This window comes from Nannospalax galili, unplaced genomic scaffold, assembly GCF_000622305.1.
Source record: "Nannospalax galili isolate Female #2095 unplaced genomic scaffold, S.galili_v1.0 scaffold62, whole genome shotgun sequence".
Lineage (NCBI taxonomy): Eukaryota > Metazoa > Chordata > Mammalia > Rodentia > Spalacidae > Nannospalax > Nannospalax galili.
This window is the reverse complement of record NW_008348573.1, coordinates 1,081,061-1,101,018: the sequence shown is the minus strand read 5'-3', so window position 1 is coordinate 1,101,018 and position 19,958 is coordinate 1,081,061. Positions and strand designations below refer to the sequence as shown.

Sequence of the window (19,958 nt, the reverse complement as noted above, 5' to 3'; positions counted from 1 at the left end):
TTGTACCAGGGCAGAACATGTGCTGAAAGGTGAGGGCTGTGCCTTCATCCTCCCTTTGCTCCTGTTGTCAAAGAGAATGAAAAACATCACTGCAAGGGCTGGTCTTTCTCATCTTTCATCCTTGCTCTTCAATGTGAAAATCCATTTCATAACCATTTTATTGAACTTATTTCTGTTTATTTTCATTGAAAGCATCTGCCTCTTGAAATCTAATTAATATCTGGCAAATGAGATGGTAGTATGCAAGGTTGGTTATCATTATATTTCTATATTTAAAAATATTTTAAAAGCATATTGTTTTTCAATCAACCTTATTTGCCAAATTCTCCTGTAATATCTGGAAGGTTCTGAAAACATTCATTAATTCTAAAATCTAAATCCTAAAATCCATGAGTCAGAAAAAGTAAATCTGAGATTTAAAACACAAAAAACACATATTATAAAAAGACAATAGCACCTTAATAATCAGTAGCAAGATTACACTCTCAAATTAAACTAAGCATATTTGAATTTATTTCATTTTAAATTATAAAATCTTAAATCCAGGGGCTGGAGAGATGGCTCAGCAGTTAAGAGCACTGGCTGGTCTTGCAGGGACCCAGGTTTAATTCCCAGCACCCACTTGGCATCTAACAAAAATCCATACCTCCAGTTCCAGAGCATTTGATGCTCTCTTCTGACCTCTTCAGGCATTGCATGACACGGACTCGCTGACATACATGCAGACACAACACTCATACACATAAAATAAAGAACGAGAACAAAATAAACAACAAACTCACTTGCTAAGTTTAAGTTTCTCAATCATGTTGAAATTATTTACTTTCCTTTTAATGACTTAAGGAGGTTAAGAAAGCATTCAATGTTCATAAAAGTCCCACACCGAGAAAGAGGATAGATTAAAAAAAAAAAATCTATGTCTGAGATATAGAGCTTAAATAGGCTCAAGCAAGAACTTGCTTGATAACCCATTTTTTTTTTTTTTTGGTTGTGTGTGGTTAAGATCAGAGCGCTATAAGCAGGATCACGTGGTATGCTCTAAAAAGGAAAGGTTTCCCTGAAGAACAGTTTTATCTTGTAATCCATTGCTGATTTAGTCAGTGGTCATTTGGAAAAGCTTTCCAGATTTAAGGAGTCAAAAGTCAAGAAAATTGTTAAAAACAAAGTTGAACTTTATTGTGTTGATATTTTATAAAATGTAAAGCAAAAGGATCAAACCAATTGTGAGACTTGAAGTGCATTTGTTGTTAAAGAAAAGAAAAAGAAGAAACTGGACAGCTACCACTTCATATAAAAACAAACAGCATAATTTCATTAATTCTAAATGAAAAAGACTTGGAAAACAATTTGAATTAATAGTGGTATATTTTCATGTAAGAAAAAAACAAGGTATAAAAAGAAAGGAAAAGAACTGGAATTCCAGATCATAAGTTAGGGCTTCATTGTCCTGGAATAGACTTTGACATGTTAGCCTCCTTAAAAATATTTTATAACCTGCAACATATGTTATCTGCATGTTTCTCAGATGGATTACACAGGATAATATGTAATGTTTGAGATCACAGTACACTTTTTATCTATTCACCTCTCTGTCCACTTCTATTTATTCATCGTATCATATATTATCAAATGTTTATGTATGGTAGTATTTTTATGTATGGCTTGCTTCATTTTTAATGGATTATGAACATTCTAGATGACAGAATAAACAGAAATCCAAAACTGCTAAATTTGGCCCAACATTTTAAAAAAGATACTTTATTATTTTTATTTTATGTTTATGAGTGTATTGCCTGCATGTATGTAAGTGTACCCATGTTGTGCATTGCCTGGGGAGGACAGAAGAAAGCATTGGATCCCCTGGAACAGGAGTTACAGATGGATGTTAGCTGCCTTGTGGGTATTGGGAATCAAACCCTGGTCTTCTGCAAGAGTAGCCAGTGCTCTTAATCACTGTGCCATCTCTCCAGCCCCTGGCCCAACATTTTAGAAAAGGAAAACGTATATAAAGATAGAATTATTTACTTCAGTAGATAGTGCAAGAAAAATCCTGTGGTGCTGACATGGAGGCAATAAGACATGGAATCTGAGTAACCACTTATTAAGGCAAAAAGTATAAAAATGAAATTTGATATTGATTAGTTTTTGAGAGGGAAAAGGACCTTGAATTGAAGGAGGAATTTGCAGACAAATATTATTATAATGAAAATGAGAGGAAAAATCAAACAGGAAATGGCCAATAAACTATCCTGACTAAATCAGGGGACTACTAAAGAAGAACATTTGAACAAGACATCTTGTAAACAGCTTTAAAGATCAAACTGAAGAGCAAAAATCTAATCTATGAGTTGTTTAAAATCTAGGAAAGAGAGCTAAGGAAAGAGGCCAAGAAGGTCATTAGAGAAATACTTATTTCATGGCATACTTTTGAGTATTCACTATGTACAGACACAATATACTGAGGAGGTTGCAGATGTGAAAGGAGATGCCAATTCTCTCTACCAAGAGCGTCCAATTAGTTGGAAAGAAGGCAAACAGAATGAAGCATTTAGCAGTACTGAAAGTAAAGTAGTAAAGGTACTAAGTGAGCAGACTGGTCTGATTACGGTGTAGATGAACAGGAGAAGGAAATTAAGAGGGATCCTGGAAGCAGAATCTTGAGTGTGGTCCATATTCACTGGGAACACATCCTCCTTCCTTACACGTTTCCTTTCAATCCACTCTACTTAGGCCTCCTCCTCATCCACTCACAAAACTGTTCTTGCTAAGTTTACTAAACCCTCCTCTAGTTCATTGATCTTTCCTAATCTTACTTAATACACCAAAGCATTTGATCACTTCTCTTCCTTGCTTTTTCCTATATCACCAAGTGCCCATTCTCCATCTCCTTGGTCTACCCCACTCTCCTCTACCTTTTACACTGAAGAGTTCCAAGAATATTTTCTTCTTAATCTATACCTGCTACTTTGATAATTTCATTTTTTAAATGCCACAAATATGCTGGCAATATTCAAATTTGTATTTCTGTCTTATACAGTCACCCTTATTTCTCATTATTTAACAGCTCCATGTGAATATCTTATGCATCTAAAATGTAATTGGTCCTAAACTGAGCTAGTGACTTCTAGCCTTTTTTTTTTTTTTGCACGTTTCCTTCTTCCTCAGTCTTCTTCATATTAATGAATGCTCTATCCTTTCTGGCACTCCAGGCAGAAACTTGTAGACAACAGGTTTCTGACATTCCACCTTCAATCTTTCAGCAAACCGTGTCATCCCCATTTTAAAATATAACCAGAATCAGTTACTTCCTGCCATCTCTCTCTCGTCTATGTCACTGACTCACAATCACTAATGTTTGGATTCCTTCACTAACCTCCTGAGTCTCCTGTGTGCTGCTGCTCTTGTCCTCTCTTAGGTGGCTATTGTTTATACATTTTGAGACAGTCTTGCTATGCAGCCAGGCTGACCTTGAACTTGAGATATTCCTGATTTTGACCCCCGAACACCGAAATTGCCTTGCCCACACCTTCACGTTGTTCTTGACACAGTGTCTATGATAACTGTGTTAAAATGTGAGTTGGGATGTGTTCCTTCTCTGCTCAGCACAAGGCATACTGTGAAATCTTTTCAAGACAAATTGTTTCAGTGCCCTTAGTTGATACTCAGCCTGTCACGTCTGTTTTTACTCACCACTTGTCCTAGCTCACTCTTCCCTAGACAAAGTGACATCTTGCTGTCTCTCTATTGCATGAAGTACTGCTGCCTAAGGCTTTTTCACTGGTTCTTCCTTCTGCATGGAAAACTTTTACTCAACAGATCTACACAGCTCACGACTTCACCTCCTTTCATCTTCACTTAGGGTTTTCCTGAGAAGGAAGTAATCTTTAACTACCTCACTTAAAACTGGGTCTGCCTTCTCACTCCTAGAATGCCGCCATTTCTCCCTCCTTCATTTTCTCTACCGAACTTACCGTCATCTAACTTGCTATATATTTTAATTAATACCATGTTTATTGTCTGTCTCTGTCAGAATGTTAACTTCTTAGGACAAGGATTTGTGCTCATTTGTTTACTGCTGTATCTATAGTACTGAGAACAATGGCTTATTTGGTTCATTGGTATTGAATTTCAATCAAGGCAAGCAATGTAGGAGAGGATTTAAGGGTGGAATCAAGTCAAAATGATTGGAGGGGCAGTAGTGCAACAGGCTGAAGTGAATGTTCTTGAGAGCCCTATGTTGCTGCATCTTTTGAAAGTACTCTACTTCATTTTAAATTGAAAAATAATCATTTTATAGGGTACAATGTGTATGCATTGCGCAGAATTAAATCAAGATAGTTAACATTTAGTCTATGCTATCAGCCTTTATTCTTTTTGTTATTGAGAATTTCATACATGTATATAATATGTTTTGATCAAATGTGCCGTCTTAATGCTTAGGAAAAATGCTAATTTCCACCTCCTGAGATAGGTTTCCAAATTTAAATCTATTATATCCTAAGGTAAGTTTTTTCAAGTTTATTCAGGCAACCTTACTCAGGATCACTGTAGGTTCTTGTTAAAGTGTATCCTTTTAAGGGTCAAAGTCTGGACCAAAAAAATCACAATCAAAAGTGGGGCTTGATAATGCATATTTTAATAAACCTTTGAGGTGGAAATTAAGCAAACTAAGGTTTGGGAACAATATCATTTTTGTGTTTTATTTATTATTTTTATTTTATGTGTGTGAGTATATTACCTGCATGTATGTAATTGCACCAGCATTGTGCAATGCCAGCATAGCAGCACTGGATTCCCCTGGAACTGGAGTTATGGATAGTTTTAGCCACCATGTGGGTGGTGGGAATCCAATATGAGTACTCTGCAAGAGGAGCTAGTACTCTTAACTGTTGAGCCAACTCTCCAGCCCCCACATTTTCTCCATCTTGTAACTATCTTTCCTGCTTGGGTTTCAGTGTCCCCAGTCTCAAAGTTTTTCAAGCAAGCCCCTAGCTATTCCTTCTCAAGTGTCTATTCACTCACTTTTACTTTGGTCTCTGGTGGTCTTCAGGATGCCATTAGCAATACTTCTTCTTCGCCCTGATAAAACAATCCTAGTAACAGTTAAATGGTTTTCTTTTTAGTAATATCCAGTGATAATCAAGTTCTAGATCCAATTCTCATGTTTTCTTTCAGCCATCTACATACTCACATGGATGTCCTAGAGATACTTAAAATTAACTTGTCTAAAGCTCAACACCTTACTTCACATCCTTAGAATATATTCTGTTCATTGGTATATAAGCCTATGTACTCTCAAGAGTCCTCTGGTGAAATGAAAAGTAAATCTTATATATAGTCTCTTTCTTTCTCTCTCTTTCCTCTCTCTCTCTCTCTCTCTCTCTCTCTCTCTCTCTCTCTCTCTCTCTCTCTCTCCTCCCCTGCTCCAAGTCTTAAGAAGAAAAGAGAAAAGTGTATTCACACACACAGGGGAGAGCCATATTCTTCAATATGGAACCTGAAAAGCAAAAATATGTTAAAAAATTAGAACTGACCCATTAACTGGGACATAGCTATCAAGCCAACTTGCAGTCCTACAGACTCAAAAATAAAAATATTTACTCTTTAACTGTCAAGATTTTGAGATATTTTTGGCATTAGCACAGCCAAATCTGATTAGCTAGCAATACCAGTACCACTCTGGAAAACTTAACTATCAGATTCCCTTATTTATTTATTACTCTTTCTAGTCTCTACATCAATCATGAAGCTACCAACACTTACTAAATTTAGACCTAATTATTTCTCATGTATCTTCTGTCTTCTGGATTCCTGATACTGCTCCTGACTCAGATTGGTGCCTTCATCTGATCTATAGCAGTGTCCTTCTAACTGCTCTTGCCTCTTATTGTCTTCCATCTCCATAAATATACTGTCTTCGCTGCTATGTGCTAAGACTAAAATATGCCCACACCACAAAATTGTTTTAATTCTTCATAAACTCCCCAGTTCTTATAGCGTCAGGACAAACTCTGTAGCTCAGTCCAAGAGATTCCTTGTGAACTGACCTACTTCTTCATTTTTATCTCCTGTCAACCTTGTTCTATCTACATACCTCACATTCCTTAGTGACAACATCCTTAGAACTTTCAACACCCAAGTGGTGTCTCAGCTTGGCACAACTGAATCTCCACTCCTTTGTTCCCATTCTTCTCTGCTAATCTCTAGGTGAATTCTCAGCTTCTCAAAAACTTCTGTGCAGAGATCACCTGCCACCCTCTCCACTCCAGTCTGGTATTTGTGCTCTAAACATCTTATTAGATGATACATACCATATCATTTATGCAATTATCTTCTCTACTGGATGATGACTTTGAGTTGAAAGCTGAACCACACTCAGAAAGTTCAGTGTTCAGAACACAGCCTTGTTCACCTAGTGGAAAAGAACATAGCTGATCCCAGTACCAAAGGCTGAAGCATGAGGAAAATGAGTTCAAGGCCAGCTTGAGGATTGGGCTACATAGCAAGACAGAAACAGAGATGGGGGTGGAGAGAGAGGGGAGAGAGAGAGAGAGAGAGAGAGAGAGAGAGAGAGAGAGAGAGAGGTTACAAGAGCATATCAGAGACTCTGGAGCAGAAAGGCAGGAGAGATAAACCTCAGTCAAGTGAAATGTGTAGAAGAAGCAGTTCAAGAGTGAGATGACTTGGCCATAGTCCCAAGCTCACCCAGCCCCCAGACATTTAGAGACTCTTCTTGGAATCTGTAGCTGAATGGACTATTCATCTGGAATGTGTTATTCAGTGGTTTGATCCTGTTCATATCCAAACCAAGTGAGTACTGGACCAGAAAGTCCCCAGAATCCCTGAATTCCAGCTTCACTCTGCACAGGTGCATCACAAATTCAATCTCACGTTTCAGTTACTTCAACATTTGGTGTCTTACTGAAAGCTTTATTACAGTTGGTTCCCCTCTGTCTTACAAATCAGGTGAAAGAGGGAAGGAAAATGGAGGGAGAAAAGCTTAGAGAAAGTTCTGTACATGCTATACTAACTCCACTAAGTGTGAACTTTGAAGATGTAGTTAGCAATACCAATAGGAAAACTGGACACTAAGTCTTATAGTTCTGGGCCTTTGAACAAATATTTTTTCTTTCTTTTTTTGTAATTATTTTTATTCATTATTTTTATTTTTTGTGTGTACAAGTGTATTGCCTGCATGTATGTGAGTGCACCCATGTCATGTAACGCCGAGGAGGTCAGAAGAGGGTGTTGGATTCCCTGGAACTGGAGTTAAGGACGGTTCTTAGTACCATGTGGGTGTTGGGAATTGAACCTGGGTCCTCTGCAAGAGCAGTCAGTGCTCTTAACCTCTGAGCCATCTCTCCAGCCTCCCCTTTTCCTACTTTAAACTCCTGACATGATAGACACTTATTTCCTCATCTGCATGATCTCCTTAGCCCTACCTTTATTACTCTGCTGTTCTGATACAGAGTGTTCAGAATGAGCTTGAGAGTAGCCCCTCACCACACTCCCCACATACACACACTCCTATTTACAGCTTCCCTAACTTCATAAGTGATACCACATATTTTATGCACATAGTCTTAAGATCTTACAGACAGCTTTCCGTATTTTTATATACATCATATATGCCAGCAAAGCACATTGTCTGCTCCAGGCTTTTATTAGAATATGTCTTCCGGAAACAGAAGTTAATAAGGGCGATATGGTTAAAAATGGGGTTATTCTAAGGGAGTGGGGAGGGAAGGTTAGCCAAGAAACCTAGGGGATAAAGGGAAAGAAGGGGCTCAAGAGAGGTGGGACCATAAGAGAAGAGTATTACTAAGGGAGAAATGGGAAAAATGGGAGTACTTTAAATGGGGAAACCATGGTGGAAGGGTTAGACAATACAAAACATAAATAATGCCTAGCTAGTTTTAAAAAAATCAAAAGGAATCATATTAATCAAATAACTTACAGACAAATTGTACATACAACTCACTCAAGGAATATAATATGTATCTAGGCAAGGTTTATCTGAGAATGTTTGGTCTTTGCCCAAGCTTTACCTACATGGGACATGGTAATTAAAAACACCAGACTGGTGGAACTAACCTTCTTGGATGTTTAACAGCCGTACTTTAAGACCTATACTAATTTGGTCAGAGGGACATAAAGGACAATTTTTGCTCCTTGCCCTCCAAGGTCGACTAAGTTCCAGGGGACTATGAGCAGCTCTCAAAATATCCTGTAACTGTGGTGACTCACCTGTTCTCTTGATCAAAGAGGCCATGGAAACCCCACCAAATAGACTTGAAGCAGTGTCCAATCTACAAAGAGGAGGGTCAACACAGAGGTAACATTTTCTCCATGCTTCCAAGTGAAGCCAGCCATGGTCAAGCAGGACCTTTGAGCCCATGTGAACCCTGAGGTACAGATCCTCAAACAACCTTAAGAGTGAAAATAAATTGGTTTATCTGGGCCAACTGTATCACCTTAAACACTCAAAAAGAAAGTATAACCAAATATTAAAGGGGCCAATATAATTTTTTAAGAGTTCATATGTACAGTTAAAGGCTACATAACAAGTAACAATGCCAGATAGGAGATACCTTCTTTTGAGTTGTTGGCCCGGGTGGCCAAAGGGACTCCCAGATAGTAACCCCTCATAGAACTGGGAAAATGAACAGCAGACCCCAATCTTATCTAAAGGAATAATGACAACTGATTGCTGCTAGAGGAGGAACAGCTGATCTTCCTAAAACAAGGATCTTTAGATAGGCTGACTAGATTCAGCAGATTGAGGAAGAGCTGATCTTCCTAAACCAAGGAACTCTAGATAGGCTGACTAGATTCAGCGGAGGGACAAGCACTGGGAAATGACTGAGGGCACCAACAACACAGTGTACAGTAACAGGGATGACAGAACATATGGGCTCCAGTTGGGGAGGTATGGGAGGGTGCCATTTGGGAAGTGGGTATACAGATGAATAAGATTGTTTGATGTTCTGTATGAAATACACACACATGAAAATCAACAAATTAAAAAATGAGTTATATTTGAGGAAGAAGCATAAAAATTTGTTCATGTTAATTAGTAGAGGTAAAAAACATTACCATTAAAATCTACCTGATGACTTTATACCCATACTCAGGTGCCAAAGATCCAAGTGTAACCAATTGTGACTAGTAATAATCAGATACATGGAGGTTAGAGATGCACTTGCAAACATCTAAGTGTTAGTAGCATTAAAAATGAGTTTATCTGTATGAAACAGTATATTTCAAAATGAAAAGGAGATCCTTTTTAAAGGTTAAAACCTCATTTAATTTTATGTCTTTATAGGGTTTATACTGAGTTCAACATTGTTTAACTGTAGTTCACAGTAATTCAACTGTGAACCTAAAAATTTACAGCCAGTTTTGAAAGAGATGTATCTTTGCTCTGGAAATTGTTATTGAGTATGTTAATGCTGTAATGAAATGCTTCTCCTAATCATGTGTCTATTAAACAAATAACTTAAAAAAAAAGAATATCTCTTCCATCCACCTCCACCTCCTAGGTAGAGGTGTATGCAAAAGATGAGACGCTCATCACTTCATATCTGGGCAATCATTGTTTACTAACTACTTCCCAATTACTGTCCTACTACTGTGAGGCTTACAATGAAAGGATCGGCTCTTCGTCATTATTCCAAACACCACAATGGAAGGGTTGTGCCTCTGCATGACTCTGAATACAATGGAAGAACTAGGTGTTCATTCCTCCAAGCACCACAGCAGAAGGAACCGTGCCTTCTTCATTTCATCTTCTAGCACTTAGTAGGAGGCATGACGCATAGCATGTGTTCAGTAAATGTTTGCTTCAGATGTGCAGGAATTCATTTTTTTATCCAGAATATTTCTTCATGTATTTGTCCTTTTACTGCCTAGCACATACACAAAGCTTCCTTTTATTTCCTGTCTAAAACATAATTACTTAGATATTTATCAGGTTTTTTTTTTTTGTAAGAAATCATTTTTTTTTTTTAAAGAAAACTCTTGCTCAGAAGCATGGTATGTGAAAGAGGCTCTTTCCTAGAGCTTAGCTTAGAATGCTTAGCTCATCCCTGAAGGTCTGCACTTCTGCATTTCTGCACCTTAACAATTCTGGAGCTAGAAAATATCTAGGGCAGTCCAAAATATTGTTCCCAGGGGCTCAGCTGCTAAGAGCTGAGCTGTTAAGAGCTGAGGATCTTTTGCCGAGGATCTGGGTTCAATTCCCAGCACCCACATGGCAGCTAACAACTGTCCGTAACTCCAGTTCCAGGGGATCCAATGTCCTCTTCTGACCTTCATGAGCATTGTATGACATGTGTGCACTTATATACATGCAGGCAATATACTCATACACATAAAGAAAATAAAAATAATAAATTTTTTTTAAAGATGGAGGAGTGGGCTGGAGAGATGGCTCAGCGGTTAAGAGCACTGACTGCTCTTGCAGAGGACCTGGGTTCGATTCCCAGCACCCACATGGCAGCTACGAACCGTCCTTAACTCCAGTTCCAGGGGAATCTGAAGCCCTCTTCTGACCTCTGAAGCATTGCACGACATGGGTGCACTCACATACATGCAGGCAATACACTCATACACACACATAAAAATAAAAATAATAAATAAAATATTTTTTAAAAGATGGAGGAGTGTATAGTAATTGTCTGGTGATCCTCAAGTTTGCTCTGAGTCAAGCTCATTGGAAAACAAGGATTAAGAATATATTTTTGTCTAATCTGAGAGGTTTTCTTTCAAAACTAACTTGTTGGTTCATGCTCATGGGGTCACTAGGGATATAGTGGAATAACATAAACAAACCTCAGGGCATGTTCCTCATATATACCTGGTATTTGGTAAATGGTAACCATTATCTTTTTTCAGAACTACAGTTTTAAGACAGCATATCACCCATTTAATAAAAATAATTGATGCGAAACCATTTTGCTTTGAACTTTATTACTGGAACTGGAAGCAGAAAAATGTAATATGTGATTTTTATGGCTTGACTCCTGAAGTTAATCATGGTGAAATCTTAGGATAGCTGTTTTCATTCATTTGATGCTAAAAAGGGAAATTAAGATGCTTACTGCTTGTGAGATCTCTTATTTAAACAAGATCTAATGCAAAAATTCTTATCCTTATGATAGCTTAGTTGAAGTAGCCTTTGTTCCCTGCCCGTTTAAGTAATCTTGTTTTAGACTGTCTTCATATTGTCAAATCTGAATAAAAGCTGGAAAAACATTGGTGTCTCAAAATATCTAGGTCTGCTAGATGATGCGGATGAAATATACACAAATTTGCAGGCTGGATAGCCTTTGTTCTCATGATTTTGCCTATCTCCACATGGCTGAGAGTCCAGTGTTCTTTCTGACTGAAAGCAAATACTGTATTTTGCTTTGTTCACAGAACATTGGTTATCAAGTTTTTTGTCTTAATGATTCTGCTTTAGGGAACTGTCAGTTAATCCCTGGAGGGACCATTATGACAAATTTCTGTAATTAGATTATAATGTGAAGGTTTGTTTAGTCACAATATTTTTAAAAAATTAATTATGATTTTTGGGCTATGACCTCAATCTTCCCATCTTTTACATTCAACTGCCTTTTTTCATGCTGGCTGTCTTTAATTTCTCTTACTGTGTTCATTCTCTTTTTAAAGTTTGTGAGCATAATTAAAACTAACCTACCTTTGAGAACTCTCAGTCTTCACCTAGCAGAATAAATGAAATACGGACACAAAGACTGAGCATATAAATTAGTTCTGAAAAGAAAATGTCTTTTATATCAAGCTTTTTGATTCTTTTTAATTTTTTTCTTTCCAGAACTTGATGGCTATTTTTTACTCTAGTCCAGTGATCTTGTTATTAAAGCATTCTTGTAGTGGTAATTTAGCATACATACCTCATAGTTATTAACCAAATTCAGCTACACTGAAATGCAAAATATTTTAAACTGGTAAAATTGCTTTTTAAATGTTCCTTCCTCATACTAGCAAAATACCTGGGGGATGAAGAGGGCCCAGAGAATTTCTTAGTTGTCCTGAGTGACATTTAGGAATTCTGCAAGAGGAATAGAACTAGCTTTGGCTCTTTTGTAACCAATATTCATAAATATAATAAGGATGCCACTCTGAGTGCAGATTCTCATAAATCAATGACATTAAAAACATGTGCAAAACAATTTATATGAGAAAGTGGAATGATTGATACAATAGAGTCAACCTTTGATCTAGAGGAAAGGTTATGAGGATGAGGCAGGAAAGAAATGCACAAAAAAGGATTTAAATCCACAAATTCACTTGACTCAGAATCTTTGAAGTGTGTTGAACAAAACAGTGTTCTTTTAAATTGTAAGCATCCTTGAAAAATCATTATGTAATATACATTTGCTTCTTGTGACAGTTAGAATTTTAAACCGGCTATGATTTCCCATTTAATTATATGAAATAGAATAAAGGAATTTTATTTATCACCTAACCTTACTTTCTCATTAGACAGAGGAGTATTGAGACCAGAGGAATCTTTAGGCACTTGCCCAAGGCCATATGCAAATATCAGCTTATACTGAATTCAGTGGAGAAAGATGATACATCTTTACATTTTTGAGCTATTAGGAAAAATAGGTACAATGCAATGCTATGTACAAAGAAACATAATTTGGCCTGGAGCTTAAGCAAAATCACAGCTGGGGTGCTTCATAATGACAGTTTTCTGTTTTACTTGAATCTGGGGTAAAATATGATATTCATGTGTTTTAAGAAAAGCTCATTTTAGGACTTTCCTTACTTTTTCAAATTCAAAGTTAATCTGTTTTTCTTCTTCTCCTTAGCTTTAAGATAAATCAAACCTTCAACCCCCAATCCCTGTGCTCCCTTTCCCCTACCAAAGAAGAGTCTAAGTCAATTAAAAAAGGTAATTATGTCTAACAGAATTATCAGAATACTTCAAATAAGTTCTCAATTTAGTCTTTATTTTGTTTTAATTATTAGGAATGGGTACCCCATCGGACTCTTTTGAATTATATATTACCTAAAGAGAAATGGGTTTTATATTACTCCTTATAGATGTGACCAGGTAAACTTGAGGGCAAAGCAGGTGACAGGGAGTTATGTTTGTGTGCCACACACACAAAATTTATGAAAAGAGTGATTTCCAAAAGGACTTTTGATATGAATAAATCTTGAAAACCTGGCACAGGGATGACCCACCTTCAGATACTGCACCTTTGTCCTGTCTCTGTGATTGTTGTCATTGTGCATTTTAGAATGCTGCAATTGCCTGCCTGTATGTGAGTGCACCCATGTTGTGCAATGCCGCAGGAGGTCAGAAGAGGGCTTTGGATTCCCTGGAACTGGAGTTGAGGATGGTTCCGTTCGTAGCTGCCATGTGGGTGCGGGGAATCGAACCTGGGTCCTCTGCAAGAGAAGTCAGTATGCTTAATCACTGAGCCATCTCTCCAGGCCCCAAATGCTGTATTATTTTAAACATAAAAATATATGAGAATAATACTCTTCTTGCTTGTGATTTTTTAAAGCAAACAATAGGAAAAAGGGGGGTGAACAAGTCTTCCTTATTCCTCTCCTCATCAATATTATGTAATTAAAATTAAGGAGACCTTGCATAAATGATTGTAGGCTCTTTGGTGTTACTAAGTGGCTCCAGATCCTTTACTTCTTGAGTATAGCAGAAATGAAGACTTCTGTGATAATACATAATAAATGACAATATGGTCTTGTTTTATATCCCAGGTCAAGTATCTTGTAGGATCTGTAAGAGTGAATGTCTGGATAGAAGATCTCAGGTCATTAACATAAAAAGCTTCTTGGCACCCGTGTCATGGAACAGTGTCTGACCAGTTCCCATGGCTAGGTTCCTGTGGTGCTTTTCTTAAATAATCAGTTCCATTCAGGCAGAGATTTTTAAGGTCCCTGATCTTTCTATTTCACAAGTAGTATTTTTTTTTTAACAGCTGAATGGTTGCAGAAGCAGAATGCTCTTGAAGGAAATTTAGAGAAGAACTTGGTATATTCCAAAGTTGGCTTTTTTTCATTTGCATTTCCCAAAGGGCAGACAGAAGTCCAGTTCTGACTGTGCTGTACTTAGGCATCCAGATAACATCCACTTCTTTTCTATACTCCAGCCTGGAAGGGCCTGGGAGCCCCATTACCAGTGGCAATCTGTTTCAGGATGGACTTATGGGTCTTGGGGCGGGGGGAACAGACAAAAGTTTGATTCATTTTCTCCTTCAGCCCTCGATATACATGTTTTCAGACTTCAATATTTCTTCTTTAAACATTTGAAGTACATAAGTACATAAAAACCTAGTAAATGATAAGCGCTAAATCAACATTGAAAAGTCCTCTTTAGAGACAAGGCACATGTGTACATAACACAGCTCCAGGGTCCTAATTAGAAGGCATGCTTCACCCTCTTACTCTGCCTCTGCCCTAATGAATTCCAAGAGGTCACTGTGGCAGGGGACAACTTTTGAAATTAGGAGAGCTTGCTCTCTAAAGAGCTATTTTTAATGGGAAGATAGCACAGGCCTCAAAGCAAGGGAAGCTATGTCCTGCCGTGGAATCTAATTTGCAGTCTTTTTGAGATTTGATTCTCAGTAGGGATCCTCTTGCATCTGCTCCAGGGGATAGGACTTCTGGTGATTGTCACTGGTGTGTTTGGGGGGTAGCCTGTGCTCACCAGGGAAATTAAGTTTATGGTTACTCTGGACCATCTTGTTTAAAGGGTAGGTACACTGTGTCTGGGTCCACATCAACTAGAGCAGAACACATAGAGCCTGAGGGGTCCAAGAGCCACACTTGGGGAAAAGACCCCTAAAGTTCATTAAAAACCATGACTCTATTTTGATGCTATGAACTCCAGTTCCTGAGGTAAATTTTAATCCAGTACCTACAGGCTTATATCAAAATGTTGCCCTGCAGTGTGCATCACTCAAGGCCAGGTTCTGGCAAAGGACAAGAGAAGTAACCAGCAGAGTGTGGGAGAGAACAGGTATCAGTGATGTTCACCCCTGTGGCCTGAGTGAAGGCATGGAGAAAGAGGTGCTGGCAGCTTGTCCACAGAGGAAAGGCCTGGTTTCAATGCTCACCAGATACTGGAAGCCTATCCCAAGGTGGTGTGCCTGAGAAGTGGAGGCCATAAGAAAAGAAATGAGTTTGAGGATTGAGGGGGAGCGATAGGGGGCTGGCAAAAGCATAGAGATACAGAGACTGGAAGTGATAAATTTTGAAACAGAGAGACATAAAGATGCCAGGGCACAGAGACAGAGAATATATAGATAAGGGAGGGAGGGAGGGTTGAAGTAAGAGAGTGGTTGATGGTTTAAGCTGCTGCAGACATTTGCCCTGGGTTCAACACAGAGAGAGAGAGAGAGAGAGAGAGAGAGAGAGAGAGAATGAATATGAATATTTAGAAGATATTCCCCTTCTCGCTCTGCCAGCCCGGTGAGAGGAGTCCAGAGAGCCCAAGGTCGCGCAGTCCTCTTGGCTTTCGCGCGCACTGAATGGCTGGCGATCCACAGCATCCCCGCCTCTGGCCACCGCAGCCACAGGTCGGAGGTTTGCTGCTGCAGTGCCCCTCCCGAAGCCAGCTGGCGCGCCTTGCACTCTTCGGTACCCATCCCTGCCCTGAGCATCTCCCTGCTTCACTCCTCGCCACTCCCCAGGCGGTCTCCCGCCTCCCCATGCACTCCCTCCCGCCCCAGGGGGGCGCTTGGGCCACCGGAGACGCTGCAGGAGTCACTTCTCCCTGCGGGCCAGGCAGGCCGGCAGAGAGCCCGGAGCGGAACCTATGTACATAGGTATTAATTAGCCTTTGAGGAATCGTTCACCCACGTGCCAATGTAATTGCCTATGTCCGGAAGGTAGGCACCACCAGCCGGGACCCTGCGGAGAAAACCGGATCTTGGCGGCTGGCTAAAATAGTGCTCGCCATAGCGTCCCCCGGTGGCCGGGCAGGACCTCGGACAGCACCCACGACTCCACTCCTGAGCGCCTTTTGGGCTTTCCGGCAGCCCTGCAAGAGCTGCAGCTGCTTCCAGTGTTAGCAGCCTCCAAATTCTCGCCACCACACCCCTCCTTCAGAAACTGGGACTGTTCGCGCCTGTAGTGTGGCTTTTTCTCTTCAGAAAGACCCGTGTGTTATCGCTCAAGTCCAAGTCGCGAGGACTTGCCCAGTCTCCTCCCCTTAAGTCATTCTCCATCCTCTGGCAACCGCAGAAAGCCGGGAATCCTGGGCTGCTGGTCCCAGTGCCAGCACTGGCAGTCCGATTCTGTCGGGCGCAGCAGCCCGGCACATTCGCCCCTCTCCCTCCCTTTCTCTCTTCCTCTCTTTTCTTCTCTTCTTGCCCCTCCTTCTCTTGCCTGTTAAGTTTCCTGCACTGTGAATTCAACTGTACCAAGCCTAAGCTCCGGCGGACCAATCCCGAGCGCGACCCGGGCACTGGGACACCGACTCCACCAAGGCTGGACGAGGCACTTGGACCCGTCCTCAGCGGAGCATGGAGACCGAGCTCCAGGAAAGGAACGTCCCAGGCGCTGGAGACGCCAGGCCCCAGTAGCTCCTCCATGGAGCCTTCTCAGAGAGGTCCCTGCTCGCTACATTCGCCTCCAGTCCTGTGCGGTATGTACCCAGCGCCTCTACAGTTCTCTGCAGGGACACCTTAGGGCAGGGTGGTAATCACGGGGCAGGGCAGCTGGGAGGGACTCTGGTTGGGGTACTGGGTATGTCTGGCAGGTGACCCTCAGAGTCCCAGGAAGGTTTCCAGTCTAAAAGTTAGCAACTGTCTGTGCCCCTTGGCTCAAAAAAGTGCTGTGGTTGTGTCACTGTGTGTGTGCAGGAGCTCAAAAGGGGAAACTGAGCCCTGCTTTCCTGTATGCAAATTGCATTCCTTTACCCCACCCCCACTTCAACGCGCGTGGACATATAGGCACCTAATCCTGGTCAGTGCTACCTACCCCTTTCTCCGCACCCGTCTTACTCAGTCTCTCTCGTTTTCTCTGTCTCTCTCTGCTCATGTGTATGTGTGTGAGCCCTGCCAGGGCTGGCGAAGAACCAGCCGCCGCCTTTAGTCTCAGCCGCCCGGCTGTCAAACATTAGGGCAGGTCTGACTGCCAGAGACAGTTGGGCTCCCTAACCAGCCTGCTCGCAGCTCTCACGGTGTACTCAATTGCTTCCGGCCGGCCTCCACCGCCCTGAACTGGAATCCGAGAAGCGCGGGGCGCAAGGAGCCCCCAGTCCTTGCTCGCGCCAGTCCGCCTGTGGACCGCTCACTCGCTGGCTTCAGGCGCAGGATTTACTTACTCGCTTTTCAAATCCTCTTGCCTCACTTCCCAGGGTTTTTTTTTTTTTTTTTTTTTTTGTTTTTTTTGGCTCTAAACCCCCATGCCAAGACCCCCTTTCCTCGCTTGATCGCTAAGCCCAACCTTGCCCGCGTGGTCATGGGATGTCTAATTTCATTTGTATCTAGGCTGCTGAGAGCGCTCCTTGCTCTGTAAAGTGGATGTCAGGTGGATCTATGTTTTTGAAGGAACAAAGACTCTGCGAAGGCACCGGCAAGGAAGTTTGAGAGGAGGGAGGATGCAGGCTGCGTGCTGGTACGTGCTTCTCCTCCTGCAGCCCACCGTCTACTTGGTAAGTCGCAGCGGGTCTAGCGTCTTTGAAATTTCACTCTAGCCCAGAGACCAAGCAAAATAGGGATGCGCCGGAGGAGGGTTAGACCGCCAGTTCAGCGAGAGCAGTGTTCCTAGTAACTACTGTGTTGGAAGAACTTTGGGAAACTGGTTTTCGGATTCCTACTAGATCTTTCAAGGCTCTGATCCCCATTTCTTGTGCCAGTTCCCCATCTTCTGAGTGTGATTCTAAACAGCAGTTAGGGTACCCTAGACTTTCAGAAACTGAAGAGACAGTGGGACCGGATGCTTTGGGGGCATAAGGGAAATGAGACATGGTGCAAAGCATGGAATTTTTAGTTCATCCACAGACTTTAAAAGATAGGTAACGGAGGTGGGGTTGGAGAGTTGAAAGGGAATCTACCCAAGACTCCACCATTTGGAGATGTGGTATACGAAGAAGTGCAGACAACTTTCTGAGACTCATAGGTGTGCAGATAGCATAAGCTTACCAATCGGGCACACAGTAAGCGACCCTATAGAGTTAGGTCAGCGATACACTAGCAAATATGCCCCCCCGCCCAACCTCTAGTGTCCACCAAATAACTAAACCCAAGTTTAATGAGGAAACTCTTATTAGAAAATGGCAGGCCTTGTCGCCAGGGAGAGAATCTTACATAGGGCCACTTTCCTGGTCCTCCAAAACCACTTTTTGCAGGTTTGGACTTGGCACAGTGTTAGAACAGGCTCAGAGTAAAGCGCTTTGTTGTGGTGAGGGGAGCTGTGGACACGACAGCGAGCCAAAGAGTGTGATTTCTTAGAGAGCTTGACACTCGCTCTCTGTTGATGAAGTTGGACTCCGTGCCCTGAACCCCACAGTTCATGCAGGCCTGCAGGAGTGCACCAAGACCTCAAGGTGTTTGCCGCCGAGCGAGGAGGGTGGAAGCTGCTGGAGTTTGCTAACCCGACAGGGTAAAGGGGATTAGGGATGGTGTAAACTTCTTGCACTGAGAGCTTTAGAATCCACAAGCCTGGAAGCAGTAGAGTTGTCATCCCAACAGCTGGCAGCGTTTTCCGGCCTTTGACCTGAGGCACATGACTGCAGGACTGAGAGTTGTGTGGACATTGTACCTATGCACGCGCGAGCGTGAGTGTGTTTTCTGGGTTCTGGTTTCAGCTCCAGAACTCTCAACGTCTTTGCACCTTTATCGCCTGACGCGGACGCCAGAGGGCGCTGCGCATCAATATCCTAGCGCACAGGACACCTAGAGGTAAACAGGTGAAAGCCGGGGCAGCCAATCCAAAAGAACAGCCTTTCTTACACCATCGTCGGCCAGTGCTTTCCCCGCTGCAACGCAGACCAAATGCAAAGAGTGTCCTGCCCATTTCCCGTTTTCTGTCATTGGCGCTCCCACCTGTGTCCAGTAAGCCCGCTGACATTGGAAACCCGGAGTTAGAGGGCAGAAAGTTCGGTCAGAGGAAATACAAAATTTTTATTGCTAGACGGGGGAGGGAGCGTAAAGTGGTAGCGGCAGGGGAGGAATATTAAGATTCCCCAGATAGTCCTAACCCGTGCGCCCCCTCTCCTCCGCACACCTTTAGGAATGACCTGGACCTCAGAACTGTTCTTACGTTCTTGGGTTGTGCTCCATACAAACGGCCAGGGCTCTCGGCTGTGGTGCAGTTTATTGCTTGAAGCAAGTATTTCGATAGTCTGGAAAATAATCTATCAAAAGCAGAAGTGAAATCAATACGTTGTGTTAAATTTTAAATGTGTTTGTTGGCAGTTAAACCGTTTTCCACTCATTACAACAACAGTGCTGGATTTATTCTAATGCGCCGCGTTCTCAACAACAAGCGCATTAATTCTCCTTTAATTGTAAACTGGGAGCATTTGAAAACCATTCAGTGTGCAAATTATGCTGATTCAATTACCGTTTAGTTACAGACTTCATTACCTGAATGCCTTTTGGCAATACAGAGAAAGGAGACAATTTTTCCAATTTCACTCAAAACAATACGAAATGTGAACAATAAAACAGAGAAGGCTATTTAGAAGTCCGTTCTTTTCTTTCTAATCTAAAGTTGTTTTGTATGTCGGGGATTAGAAACCACACGCACCACAAAAACAAAAGGCTGATGGCTGTGACCCAAAACAGTGTTTCCAGGGATTGTAACCCTACAGTCATTTGCCAGGAAAATTTAGGCTGTTTTCCTGGAGGAGGAAGCTGACTTTTACCATAGGAACAGATTTAAGGGATGAATTGGGCAGCTAATGTGAGGGTGACTTCAGGTAAATGAAGAACCAGGGATTCTTG

General features: G+C 41.4%; 1 protein-coding gene across 1 annotated transcript in view; it reads left to right on the top strand.

Annotated features, from left to right (window-relative positions):
- The first annotated feature begins 15,872 nt into the window (after nt 1-15,872).
- Nucleotides 15,873-19,958, top strand: part of Nxph1 (neurexophilin 1) — a 312,972-nt gene continuing 308,886 nt past the window's right edge. Inside the window, exons 1-2 of the mRNA XM_008845511.2 lie at nt 15,873-16,651; nt 17,499-17,662. Coding sequence (XP_008843733.1) covers nt 17,609-17,662 — 54 coding nt within the window. The 5' untranslated portion in view covers nt 15,873-16,651; nt 17,499-17,608. The remainder of the gene's footprint in view (nt 16,652-17,498; nt 17,663-19,958) is intronic.